Below are 15183 nucleotides of genomic sequence, written 5' to 3'. Positions count from 1 at the left end.
AGTGGCAGCATATTGTGTTATCCTCTATCCTCTCAGTCTGTTCTCTCACTATCAGTTTCTCCTGCCGCTGCTTCTGAAATAGAAACACTATCAGCTCCTGCATTAAAGCACAATGCCAGTCATCTGCCAGCGAGCTTCCAGAACAAGCTACAGTCGTAATAACTGCTCATATGGGCTGTGGAACCCAATATGTGTTTCTGTTCTGATCATATTTAATATTGCTGGTAGTGCTCAATATCTCAACATCTGAAAATAAATGACCAGTCACAAGTTGTAGGTTTTTTGAAAGCCTCTTCTGCTCATCAAGGTTGCATTTATTTGATTAAAAAAACAGTAAAAACAGTAATATTGTGAAATATTATTATAATGTAAAACAGCAGTTTTCTGTGTGAATATGTGTTAAACTGTAATGTATTTCTGTGATCTGCAGCTGTATTTTCAGCATCATTACTCCAGTCTTCAGTGTCACATGATCTTCAGAAATCATAATAATATACTGATTTTAAATTGCATTAATCAGAAAACATTCTATTATGCCAATATATTTTAAATTGCAATAATATATTACTGTTTTTACTGTATGTTTGTACTGTAACTATAACTTTTTTAGCTATTCCAGATTTTTGAACTACATGTATATTGTTTTAAGTCGATAGTTTAATTGTGTAGTATCATTTGTTTCTTAATTAGGCTACATCATTCGTAGTGCATCTAAAAGAGTAGTTGATTCCCTCTTATTGCAGGGTCTTGTTATTTTTCTCTAAGTTTGCTTTGAATCACAGTTTGTAGTGTTGTGTTTCGTTTGGCTTCCATTGGTTTGGTTCATGGCTTGGATGTCTTTGTTGAGGAATGTTTTGAAATTGATTGAGAAAAGTGCTTCTGGAATCAAGGTCACTGAAGTGTGTGATCAGTGCTCACACACACACACACACACACACACACTCTCTCTCTCACACACACACACACACACACACACACACTCACACACACACACACACACTCTCTCTCTCTCTCTCTCTCTCTCACACACACACACACACACACACACACACACACACACACTCACTCACTCACTCACTCACTCACTCACTCACTCACACACACACACTCTCTCTCTCTCACACACACACTCTCTCTCTCACACACACACACACAGTTGAACTGTCAGAGCTCTCCTGCTGTAATCTGTCATCACACTGATTTCCAGCAGCTTGAGCTGAATCTTCTTCACTGTCTCATGTGGATTCCTTCTGTCATGTGATTGATAGATGTGGCCTGCAGGTGTTCCCACATCACACTGCACCTCGATCTCTGAGCGGTGTGTGTGAGCGAGATCAATAGAGAGGAATCAAACATGACTCAGCCTGTCGTTGCTGATATCAGAACAAAGATAACGTGATCACACAATCAGATACAAACACAGCTCCCGTCTCTCACACTACAGCTTATTCATCATCACAGATCAAGCTCACTTTATACAGACTACAAGTGTATTGTTTACAGTTTGTGAAGCTGGGAAATATTTAACCTATAACTGCGTCTTCTTTCACACTTTCACGCTGTGCTGCCAATAGTTTGGTGTCTGATGGCACTTCTTGGAAAAAGCTGTTGATTTTTAACAGATTATAATGTATTTCTGCCTGGATGATCATGAGACGAGTAATGTGTATATTTGCATGAGCTCTGCATTTCAAGTCACGTCAGGTATATTCATGCACTTGATACAATAGATTGCAGCTTACAATAGAAAGCAAAAGAAAACAAGCTGCTTACAATAGAAATAGTACTAAATATAAAACTGTGTCCGTATCAACTCTTCTGTTTGTTGATGTTTTTAGTCGTGGACGTCTGTATGGAAGCCGGTTCCACCACGGAATAAAAAACGTTTCTTATATCTCACAGTTCTGACTTTTCTTTGCAGAATTGTGAGTTTATATCTCACTATTCTGCATTATTATCGCACAATTCTGAATTTATAGTGTAATTCTGACTTCAGAATTCAGAAATAAATAGTCACATATTTTAAATTTTTTCCCATTGAGGATTTCCATGTCAAAGAAGGCGGAGCTTCAGAGCCACGCCTACTTATTATGCATCCGCCGTGGACCAATGAGCATTCGAAGCGTTTATCAGCTGGAGTGAAGTTTCCAACTTTCAAAACGACATCGTTCTTCAGTTTCTCGTATAGCTTTCCTGTATTATCTACACAAAATACATTTATTAAAAAAAGAAGCTATATATAATAACATGTATTCAAGGTGTAGGGGAAATATTTTATTATTTTTACTCGGATACATTACATTTAAACTCATTGAAGGTGGTATAAAATGTCAATATACCATAAGTAACCATAATGAATTAAAATAAAGTACATCTTTCTTTTGGACACTCTTCTCATTGAGCTAAGAGTCAAAACAATCCATCTGTATACTGTGTGTTCATTAGGAGTTCACAGAGCTTTTATAAACGGTGATGTAATCAAACTCTGGCAACATGAACTCATGGCTGCTTGATTTCCAGCAGTATTTATGATTTAATATTTACACAAGCGCATTTAGACTTGTGTAAAACCCTTTCAACAATCATTATGCTCACTCCAACTTCAGATGTCAGACGAATGAAGCCTGGTGTCTGAGAGCTTGATTCTGTGCCTCGTTCTTCATGCAGATTTAGTGCTGGATCACTGCTTGGTTTATATTCCTCTTCATTACGATCGCTTTCCTTCCCAACCTGCGTCGTCTTCATCCAGTGCTGTTTACTTCTCTGCTGGGATCAAAAAACATTTGTTGATGTTTCTGTACTTTTTTGACCAAAGTTGTAATTTAGCTAAAAGCCAAGTCCCCTTCAGGGTTGAATATTTCTAAACTTACATAATGAGAATATGATTTTACGTAACTTGAGGTTTGTGTGTCAGAGGACTGAGTGGCGTTCATTGTCTACGATGAGCACGGAGTCCTTTACAAACCTGATGCCATATGCTGATCTGTTTATTCTGTTAACTGCTGATGCTCAGCTCATGAGTTTAATATCAGCTCGTTGTGTGTTGTTTGGCATGTCCATATCTCTGTCAGGGACTCGATCAGTCACTGAGGTTTGTGTGCTTTCAGCTCTAAGTCTGGTCTTCCATGCTTTCCCTTGCGTCGTCATCTAATAACAGAGATTTACTATGCTCTGCTAAGGGATTCTGCAATTTGAAGTTTGAACAATGACAGTAATTTCCTTGAATACGTCTCACTAACCGCTTTTCTAATGTTACATGGGATTTGTCCCTGGAAGGAGTGGATGTGGTTTGGCATGAGTTTAGCATTCTGGAGTTAAGCTGCTCTCGACCCCCAGCGGTGTGCTATAATCAAACGCACATGTGTTTCTGTACATTCAGTCTTCTAAACATTCAGCCATATAATAACACGAGGCAATTTATGATAAAATGCTGCATAAAACCTTACGTAAGCATCTCTCTCTCAAATAAATACACCCAGGATTTAAGCACTCAACCACAATTGAGAGTTACTATTGATATAATAATATTAAAATAGAAAAATGGCACAAAATATATATAAATAAAAACATTACAATTTGAATAAAGGCCAAAATATTCGTGAAAAATTCTTAAAGGAATAGTTCAGCCAAAAATGAAAAATTGCTAAAATATCCTCACCCTCAGTTCATCTGAGATCAGGATGAGTGTTTCTTCATCAGGTTTGTAGAAATGTGTCTCTGCATCAGTGTCTCAGCAATGGATGCTCTGCAGTGAATGGGTGCCGTCAGAATGAGAGTCCAAACAGCTGATAAAAACATCACAATAATCCACACCACTCCAGTCCATCAGTTAACATCTGGAGAAGACAAAAGCTGAAACACATCCATCATTAAGACGTTTTTAACTCATTCTGACGGCACCCATTCACTGCTGAGGATCCATTTCAACTGTTCCTTTAAGAATAGAAATCTTCTGAACTGCTATTTTCTTCTTATTTTCTAACTGGATTTCTAAAATAATTGAATAATATTTTGTATTCCCTAAACTACTTAAGAATTTTTTTTGTTTATTAAGAATGTTTTATTTTCTCTTTCCATTTTTCTTGAGACAAAACGTATGAGATAAATTTATGAAAAAATGTTCATTGTCATTAATTTCTTACAACGTTGTATCTGCTCTTGTATGCACCTTTTCAGATAACACTCGTTTTCATTTTATTTTTAAGACCAGAAATGTTTTTAAAATAATATTTGAGAACTTTTTAAAGACCTGCACTCATAGGAACATACTTAACTTCTTATAATGTATGTGGATTATATGCTAGATGAACTGCATCCTGTGAAATGCTATCTTAGGTGTGTTACGTCTCAGTCTGTGGCAGCTAAAGTCAGCTTCTGTGTTTGAAATCTTCACAGTATCACACAATAATGATGCTTTTAATGTGCCAATGACAACAACACAATATCTGTCCCATATGCCTATCCTCTTGTTTTTGTCCCACACATACATCAAGCACACGAGTGCTAGCATATGGCTGATTCCTGAAGAGCCTTTAGGTTGCTTCCTTCCATCATGATAAGCCTGTAGAGGTTATTATGTGTCTTTTTGTAATTACAGCTCGCTGTGCCTCCGGCTGTCCTGAACTCAAGCCGCAGTAATCCTCCAGGATTCTCCCGGTGAAGCCCACCATGTTTCAATCATGCAGTTCTGGCGTGTTTTAACAGTGCAGGTCCCAGGATGTTCAGTTTAACCCTTTACTCCCACTCTACCCCTGAACTAAATCACTCAGTCATAGAATAAATAACTCAACTACAAACAAGCAATGAGCCACAAGAGGCTGTTACACCACTGACTGACGCAAGCCCTGTTAACCGTGGTATAATCACTGTAACACACAGCCTGTCATTACTGTATATATAAAATACAGCAACAGTAAAAACACCAACAAAGACACATTTAGAATATTTACGTTTATTAAAGTCATGATGATAAACTGTGATGGGCATTTTACGGTAACTCTTTGTGACACCAGTAGGTGGCGTAGGTGATGAATGAGTCATAGCATAATTCACTAAACTGTTTTGTTCAAAACACAGATTCAGAAAATTATGAACTATATAATATGAATGTGCAATTTTTAGTGGAGCAAAAACTGACAAAGTAACTGGCAATATTGTGTCTAAAATGTAAGTTACTCAATCTTAACTCCTTGGTTATGTACCAATGAACTTACAGCTCGTCAAAAGAAAAATGTCATGGTATTATAGAAAGTACTTTGACAAAATCTTCCCACCTGACATTTTTTAGTGGCAATCAATTTAATCTTTTGATGAAAATGGTATAAAAATGTTCAGAATCTTGCCATAATAGTACGCAATCAGAGTATTTTTCCCACACACTGTGAATTTGCGCATACTATTTTTGGCCTACTGGAAGTATTCATATTCAGGTGCAGCCAGGTGTCTGGCTTTATGACGGAGTCATTGAATGATTCACTCAACTGATTACTTGAAGGAATGAAAACACCACTACTGACATGCCATGGTGTATTATCCTCTGGCTTTGTATGAAATTATTTTCATTATCTGAGCAAAAACTGACAAAGTAACTGGCAATATTGTGTCTAAAATGTAAGTTACTCTTGTTTGTGTTCCAGTGGCTGAACTTAAGGCTTGTCAGACGCAGTACTTTTGTGGAAAACTCCTGTTTTAGTGTTGCTTCCACAGGGTAGAGAGAGAGGTTCTGGTTAGCTCTATGCATGTCTATGTGCTTCATATAAACCCCTGCTCCTCCGTCAGCACAGATATAGTCCTGCAGAGTGTATTTGAGGAGATAATGACATTAAGTGTGCTAAAAGCGTGCCTGTGTGTATGAGAAGGTCTCAGTTGCATCACTAACATGAGGCGGGGTATGGGGACAGTAGCTCAGTGTTGATTCTACAGATTCTTGAGTCTGAAAGGCAATCCTGTGTTGACTGAAAATGCAGATCTGATGCTTGGAGTCTCTAATGAGATTATGTATATGTATCGTGTGTTTACTGTACTCAGGTAGACTGATGTATAGCGTGAGTGAGTTCTCTGAGAGCCTGAAGTGTGCAGAAGACCAACAATGCCTGTCAATCACTGGCTGTCACAAAGCCTTGGGCCTGTATTCAGGGAAACTGTAGTTATGTTGGGCTGGGAGAGAAACGTGTTTCAGCACGAATCAATAATTCAGAGGTTGTAGTTGCTTCTTTAATCCATTTCTCAAACACTGCCACAGGGAAGAAGTGTAAGTGTGATCTCCTCTAGAGTTTCAATCAGGTCTCAACAATCTCTCAAATTATGCTCAAGACTGCAGTTAAGAGTTCTCAATATGAGCCAAGACATTTCTCATCAAATCATGTATTACACACATTCATTTATAGCTCTGTTACTGCATGTCAACCGTTTACTTTATTCAAAATTATATATAAAATAACCTACTTTATACTACAGTTATTTTAGTTTCAGAGAGATAACATTATAATTTTCATTCATATTTAATGTATTTTTTATATTTTCAGTTTACATTTTTATTTTTCTTATTTAAACGTTTTGTAATATTGTTGTTTTTGTCGAAAATATCCATATATGTTTTATCCATTTTTTTGTTTTAGTTTAAGTTAATGTAAACGGAAAATTAGATTTTTTAAATATATATTTACATTTAGCTGACGCTTTTATCCAAAGCGACTTACAATTGCTATATATGTCAGAGGTCGCACGCCTCTGGAGCAACTAGGGGTTAAGTGTCTTGCTCAGGGACACATTGGTGTCTCACAGTGGATTCGAACCCGGGTCTCTCACACCAACGGCATGTGTCTTATCCTCTGCGCCATCACCACCACATATATATCTTACTTAATGTAAAACAATGTGTGTCTGGTTCAGACATACAGTGCCTGATATACACTTATATAATAGTTATGTAATTTTACACATGATGTTAATATTTGAATTAAAATATTTAGATATTTCTGGGGGGCAAAAACTATAAACTGTTTGGGTGATTCAACCAAAAAAATGACTCATTAAAAGAAGGATGTTCTTAATTATTATCATTATTCTTAAAAATAAATAAATCAAATGAAATATTATATATTATAAATATATATATTTCTAAACTTTGCTGTCAAATCAACTCTTGTGGTGCAACTTTTTATGACAAGTTCAGGTTAGTTCAGGATGTAAAATATCTCCCAAAAATGTAAAAATAATTACCACTCGACATTTTAAGAGCTATTAATTGTACTGTTTTGTTGAAAATGGTATCAGTAAAAGTTCAGAGAGTTTTTCAAAACCAAATGGAATCAAGATGAATCCAAAGAGCACACTTTTAAGAACTTGACACGTTTTAAACTAAACTCTTAAAAATAATGGTTCTTCAAGCGATGCCATATAAGAAGCATTCAGTCAAAGAATCATCTCTTTCTGACCTTTTTATAATCTGAAGAACCTTCTTTCGCCACAAAGAAGCTTTTGTGAAACAGAAAGGTTCTTCAGATGTTAAAGGTTCTTTATGGAATCATTTAGACTAAAGGTTCTTCTTTGGCATCGTGAAGCAGCTTTATTTTTAAAAGTGTAGGTTTGTTTTCTCTCTTCTTCTGTGATTTCTGCTAAGAGAAGCATTACTGCAGCGTCCCTCTCCTGAAACTTAAACACACAGGAGTTTTCCCAGAACTCACTGAATGTGGGATTCATGAGCTGCTAAATCAAGCCTTTCATTCCCACCAGAGGACAGAAATGGCCTTGTTGCCAAGTAATTGCTGGCCTGTAGTCCGGTCGCCATAGGTTTTGGAAAACCTATGTTTAGAATGGGATGCAATTATGAGATGGCGGAAAAATATGATTAGCTGAGGGTGTTTCATGTACAGTAAATGGTGAAATTCTTGCGGTTGCAACCATCTTGCAGGTTCTTATCTATCTTAATGTTTTTTTGAGTGCTAATTACAGGCTGTTATCTGCCAGAATAAGCAGTGCATCATGCTTGCTGAGGGCGGATGTACGTCATGAATTTATCACATTTAAAACCTAAACTTAAGGCAAGACACACAGGTGAACATGGTAAGAGACAGATCTCAGCATACTTTCCCCAGCTGATTAATCACAGAACAGGAAGACAATTCATGGTTTTCTAAAATTATATGTTTAAATATGCAAATGTGGCATTAACTAATTAAATATGCATTAATTTGCATGCATTTCCAGAACAGAAATATGAACCTTGGATAAAGCCAGGTTCAATATTCTTGTCCATTTTGTTTACATATGTGACCCTGGAGCACAAAACCATCATAAGGGTCAATTTTAAGAAATTGAGATGTATACATCATCTGAAATCTGAATAAATAGCTTTCCATTGATGTATGGTTTGTTATGAGAGGACAATATTTGTCTGAGATACAACTATTAGAAAATCTGGAATCTGAGGGAGCAAAAATATCTAAATATTGAGAAAATCTCCTTTAAAGTTGTTCAAATGAAGTTTGATCAAACATGATCTTAATATCCTAATGATTTATACCTGTGTTACTGATGACTGCTTTTGTGCTGCAGGGTCACACAACATTTGGACATTTATTAGTATTGCTTCATAAATCAGAAAATACACGCAATAGCTAGAAAACAAATTTCCACAATGTGTTTAAAAATAAAAGTTATAAATCATGCAAATGTTATGAACAACCCGTCTGTAAAAATGAATAAAGCGGTAAGGTTTGGTGCAAGCGCTGCTGATGATTCCAGGCTCAGTGCATGAGAAACTCACAGCCTGTAATAACATATATTGTAGCTAATAACATAAACACTTAAATGTGTACTTTGGATGTTTTATTTCCACTAGTCTAAAAGACAACATGTTATGGAAGCAGAATATGTTTGTTATAATGTTTTTGCCTGTAGCATCTCGCCTGAAGTTTATTTGTTGTTTAGTTTGTTTAAGAGCTCACTGAAAGTCATTCAGAGTTCTCAGACTGTCCACCCTTTTTTTGTCTGCCTGTTGAACACTTCAGAATCTTTATTTTTGGTTTCTCTTTCAGAATCTGAGTCTTTCTTCTCTAATGTTTTCCTCTTCAGACGCGCAAACTGACCAAAGTGGAGCGTCAGCGCTTCAGCGAGGAGGTGGAGATGCTCAAGGGCCTCCAGCACCCCAACATCGTGCGCTTCTATGACTCCTGGAAGTCCAGTGTCAAGGGCCACAAGTGCATCCTGCTGGTCACCGAGCTCATGACCTCCGGCACGCTCAAAACGTGAGCTTGAACCTCGCACAACCTCATATATCATAAAGTTCACCTGAGTTATCATTTACTCACCCTCACGTCCTTCCAAACCTGTATGACTTTCTTTCAGGACATTCTAAAACGCTTAACGTGGCTTAGTGCATTAAAACAGTGCTTTTAAAAGACCAAACTCAGTAAACACATTATTAATAAAGCACACTATGTACAGACAAGCAGATGAGCCCAGAATGCGAAGGCAATGCGTTTAATAAGCGTTAAGCGTTTTCCTCCCATAGACGTTATAAGGAAAACATTTAAAGGGGTCGTATGATGCGATTTCAAGTTTTCCTTTCTCTTTGGAGTGTTACTATAGATAAGATCCCTGAAGTTGCAAAGACTAAAGTCTCAAAAGCAAAGACACATTTTTTATAAAAGTTAATACTCCTAAAACGGCTCATTCAAATATGCCCCACATGTCTATGTCACAATGTGGAAATATTTGCTTAATGCCGGCCAAATGTTCACGCAGAGAAAGAGGGCGTGAGTATTATTCTGGCTGTAGTGTTGTTGCTGCCGCCGGCGTCATGTCCTGGAGACGCTGTGTTTCGTTGTGAAAGCAAAAGTACTTTGTTTGGGCTTCCATAAGAGGACACAACTAGAAATCAGTGGTTCAGTTGTGTTTACAACACTGTTCCAGAACAGTTCAACCCAAATATTAGAGTGTGTGCAGCACATTTTACAGAGGACTGTTTCCTGAAGCTGGGAGAGTAGCCTACAATGCTGGCTGCTCAAAGCCTGTTTCTATAAAGTGGGGCAATTCCAGCTTTGCAAGGACAGTCTGACTATTTCACAGCCTGTAAGTATGTTTCTGCTACTGACGATTCAAACACGAGTTTTGAGCAGCGTAGAGTAGTGCTTGTTGTTTGTTGTTTCTCTGATCACAAATGCAGACATGGTAATGTGTAAAAAGACAGTATAAGTCATTATAATCAGTAATTATGTCCCCACTGGATGCAGCAAATGCCTCGTTTATAATGGGTTTTATTGTTTTTGTGTGGTCGTGCCGGGACACAGCATCACAATACGGTGAGGGGCGTAACATTTTTGTTATTTTTAGCAACGTCATATGACCCCTTTAATGCATGAAAACAGTGTTTTTAAAAATACCAAACTCAATAAACATCATTAATAAATCCTGTTATGTACAGACAAGCAGATATGAGCCCATAATACGCATGCAACATGTTTAATTATGCATTTAGTGTTTTCTCCCATAGAAAACTGTTATAAGGAAAAAGCTTAATGTGGCTTAATGCATTAAAACAGTGTTTTTAAAAATACCAAATTCAATAAACATCATTAATAAATCATTAAGCCACGTTAAGTGTTTTCCTTACAACAGTTTTCGATGGGAGGAAACTGTTTCATGTGTAATTAAATGCGTTGTGTTCTTATTCGCTTGTCTGTACATAGTGTGCTTTATTAATAATGTGTTTACTGAGTTTGGTCTTAAAACACTGTTTTAATGCATTAAGCCACGTTAAGCGTTTTTCACGTTAATCGTTTTAGAATGTCCCTTTCTTTTCTCTGCGGAACCAATCAAGATTTTCTGAAGAATGTTGGGAAACAAACAGTTTTGGGTCGCAGTGACTTCTAGTACTATTTTTGTCCAAACTATGTTCAGTTTACCAACATTCTTCAGAATATCTTTTTATGTTTCACAGAAGACAGAAAGTCTTACAAATTTGTATGACATGAAGTTAAATGAGTAAATGATGACTGAATTTAAATTTTTGGCTGGACTTTAATTCCACTTTAATTCCACTTTGTTGGTGGAAATGAATTTATCACTGATATACACAAACAAAAGTTTTTGGACAGTTAGCTTTTTAATGTATTTGAAAGAATTCTCTTCTGCTCATCAAGCCTGCATGTATTTGATCCAAAGTACAGCAACATCAGTAATTGTCAGTCCTGTGTCATGTGTTTCCATATTTGGTTTGTTTCCTGTCCTTGTTTAGTGTGATTATTAGTTGATTCAGTTCAGCTGTGTTTGATTATGTTCATGATTATCCTGTGTATTTAGTTCCTGCGTGTTCAGTTAGTACTCGTTACTCCCGGTGTTCCTGTGTGTCTGCCCTGCCTTGTTTGAATTAAAGACTGTTATTTTGAGTTTATCCTCGTCTCCGTCTTCCTTGCTCCTGCCCATTGTGTGCACCGTGAGAGTAATACTGTGAAATATCATTACTATTTAAAATAACTGCTTACTATTTGAATATATTAAACTGTAATGTATTTCTGTGATCTGCAGCTGTATTTTCAGCATCATTACTCCAGTCTTCAGTGTCACATGATCTTCAGAAATCATAATAATATACTGATTTACTGATCAACAAACATTTCTGATTATTATTATTAAAAAAAATTTGGGGGGGGGGGGGGGGGGGGGGTATAAAAAATAATACTTTTATTTAGCAAGGAACTTTAAATTGATCCGAAGTCATTGTAAAGACATTTACAATGTAACAAAATATTTATATTTCAGTTAAATGCTGTTCTTCTGAACTTTCCATTAATCAAAGAAACCTGAAAAATTCTACTCAGCTGTTTTCTACATAATCAGAAATGTTTGTTGAGCAGTAAATCAGTATATTATAATGATTTCTGAAGATCATGTGACACTGAAGACTGGAGTAATGATGCTGAAAATACAGCTGCAGATCACAGAAATACATTACAGTTTAACACATATTCACATAGAAAACAGATATTTTAAATAATAAAAAATATTTCACAATATTACTGATTTTGCTGTATTTTGGATCAAATAAATGCAGGCTTGGTGAGCAGAAGAGAATTCTTTAAAAAACATTAAAAATCTTACTGTTCAGAAATGTTTGACAGGAAGTATTTCCCATAATTCCTCAGGTATCTGAAGCGTTTTAAGGAGATGAAGCCGAAGCTCCTGCAGAGGTGGAGTCGTCAGATCCTCAAAGGACTTCACTTTCTGCACACTCGCACCCCCCCCATCATCCACCGGGACCTGAAGTGTGACAACATCTTCATCACGGGCCCCACGGGGAGCGTGAAGATCGGGGACCTGGGCCTGGCCACGCTCAAGAGGGCCAGCTTCGCCAAGAGCGTGATCGGTGAGACACTCAAGCTCTGCTTTCTCTGGAAAGACCTTACTGCATTTAAAGATTCAAGTTAAAGGGAAAGGGAAGTGGTGTGTGTGGTGACCCATACTCAGAATTAGTGCTCTGCATTTAACCCATCCAAGAGTACACACAGTAGTGAACACACACCCGGAGCAGTGGGCAGCCAATGCTGCGGCGCCCGGGGAGCAGTTGGGGGTTCGGTGCCTTGCTCAAGGGTCTCACCTCAGTCGTGGTATTGAGGGTGGAGAGAGTGCTGTACATTCACTCCCCCCACCTACAATCCCTGCCGGACCTGAGACTCGAACCCACGACCTTCGGGTTACAAGTCCAACTCTCTAACCATTAGGCCACGACTGCCCTTACACGTTACATTTTACATTAAGAGCCACTAGGAAACTTACAGCTTGAGGTCCTTTCCTTCAAATACAGTATATGTGTGACCTGGAGCACAAAAGCAGTCATAAGCAGCACAGGTATACAGGTACATCTAAAAAAAATTGAATATCGTGAAAGATTTCTTTTTTTAAAACTTTAAAAGAAAGTAATAGATTTCTAATGTAATTAAGTATTAAATGATATTTAATATGAAATTTAGTGCAGTAAAAAAGTATAATATTATGCTTTGGAATGTTATGAAGTAAAGTTTTCTAAAGAAAAATACTGATAAAGTACAGACACTTGAAAAGTACTTTTAAAGCGGAGTAAAATACTTCACGACTGTCTGCCTCTGTTTGTAGCAATAACCAACAATACATTGTATGAGTCAAAATTATACATTTCTCTTTTATGACAAAAATCATTAGGATATTAAGATCATGTTCCATGAAGATATTTAGTAAATTTCCTACCGTAAATATATCAAAACTTCATTTTTGATTAGTAATATGCATTGCTAAGAACTTCATTTGAACAACTTTAAAGGAGATTTTCTCAATATTTAGATTTTTTTGCTCCCTCAGATTCCAGATTTTCTAATAGTTGCATCTCAGCCAAATATTGTCCTCTCATAACAAACCATACATCAATGGAAATATTATTAATTCAGCTTTCAGATGATGTGTAAATCTCAGTTTAAAAAAAAAATGACCCTTGTGACTGGTTTGTGGTCCAATCATGTTTTTCTAGAATACCACGTCCAAAAGCGCAGTATATAGTGGTAACTGTTGTTGGTGACGTCTGAGGCGTGCTTCACAGGAACACCGGAGTTCATGGCTCCAGAGATGTATGAGGAGAAGTACGACGAGGCGGTGGATGTCTATGCGTTTGGCATGTGCATCTTGGAGATGACCACGTCAGAATACCCGTACTCGGAGTGCCAAAACGCCGCACAGATCTACCGCAAAGTCACCAGCGTGAGTTCAACCTGCTAGTGATATCACTGTCATTAATAACTCTGTAATTTTGATCAAATAAATGCAGCCTTGGTGAGCAGAAGAGACTTTCAAAAGCCAAATCTGTGTGATTGCTGTAGTTGTTGTGCACGTTTATTCCTGTCCACATGTCCTGATTGACTCAGCATGAAACATGCCATAAACCTCCATCTTTCTGTTCCCTTCCTTCATTCTCCTCCTGCATGTCCTCATTTCCTCTCGTTTGTCTTTGAGCAGAGCCCCCCGTCTGGACCCTGTATTATAAAGCCCAGGGCTCGTCTCGTTTGAGAAAGGCCTGACGGGTCACACGCTCTCAGAAAGGTCAACTCTGATTATGTAACTTGTGAGGAATACGTTATGTATCTGTGCCTTATTGCATTTGGAAACTTTACCTCTAAATTACATCAACATGTGTTTACAGCAGACAGATCTCCTCAATGTAAACCAATCAATCAATAAAAACCTATTTTGAAGCGGTCCTTTATACATGAAAGAGTGCATCTTCTCCTTGAAAACGTATGAAAGTATTTATACCCGCAGCAGCAGCTTTGCAGCGGATCGAGAGATGTTGTACAGCACCAATTACAATAAACTTCTGCAGGTTTCAGTAGTATGTTTTGATTGTGCATGTCAGAAAACACGTTTATGATGTTTTTAAACGAATAGCTAGAGTCGACACGCAGTTTATGTGGATGACGCCAGTGGTTTGGGTTTATAGGCCTGCTCTGGGTGTTAATGACAGAGTCCAGATATATTACTGGAGTCCAGCTGTAATTCTCTCAGATCATAGCTTAACCTCACATTACTGAACACTTGTGTAGTCAAATGAGTAACTGTGACAACATTACACCAAGCACATGGAAGTGTGTTTTACAATTAATAATATTACAGTGCTTTATTAAATCTTTAAGTGGGTTCTAGGTAGTGCTGTCAAATGATTAATTGCATCCAAAATAAAAGTTTTTATTTACATAATATATGTGTGTGTGCTGTGTATATTTATTATGTTTATATAAATACACATGCATGCATGTATATATTTAAGATTTTTTTTTTTTATATTTTAAATATATTAATATATAATATAAATTATAAGAATATAAATATATACATGTAAATATTTTCTAAATATACTGTATGTGTGTGTCTTTATACATACATAATAAATATCCACTGCACACACACACATTATGTAAACAAAAAACAAAAACTTTTATTTTGTATGTGATTAATCATTTGACAGCACTAGTTCTAGGTAATAAGAACAGATTAAGCTAAAAGAGATTCATATAGATGCTATTATTAATCATTCACAAGAGTCTTATAGAACTGAAAGAGTGCTCCTACAGAGACTTTGTCTCACAATTCAGTTTATATCTCACAATACAGAATTTTTTCTCAGAAATGCAAAAAAACAAACAAAAAAAGTCAATAGTG

At 36.9% G+C, this 15183-nt stretch overlaps 1 protein-coding gene across 1 annotated transcript in view; it reads left to right on the top strand.

Moving 5' to 3' along the window:
• The window catches only part of LOC306852288 (serine/threonine-protein kinase WNK4-like), a 60859-nt gene that overhangs the window by 10410 nt on the left and 35266 nt on the right, over positions 1-15183 (top strand). Inside the window, exons 3-5 of the mRNA XM_079389002.1 lie at positions 9076-9248; positions 12147-12367; positions 13571-13728. Coding sequence (XP_079245128.1) covers positions 9076-9248; positions 12147-12367; positions 13571-13728 — 552 coding nt within the window. The remainder of the gene's footprint in view (positions 1-9075; positions 9249-12146; positions 12368-13570; positions 13729-15183) is intronic.

This window comes from Barbus barbus (genome assembly GCF_936440315.1).
Source record: "Barbus barbus genome assembly, chromosome: 32".
Classification (NCBI taxonomy): domain Eukaryota; kingdom Metazoa; phylum Chordata; class Actinopteri; order Cypriniformes; family Cyprinidae; genus Barbus; species Barbus barbus.
Note: the sequence above shows the minus strand (reverse complement) of the source record. Positions and strands in the feature narration are given on the sequence as shown.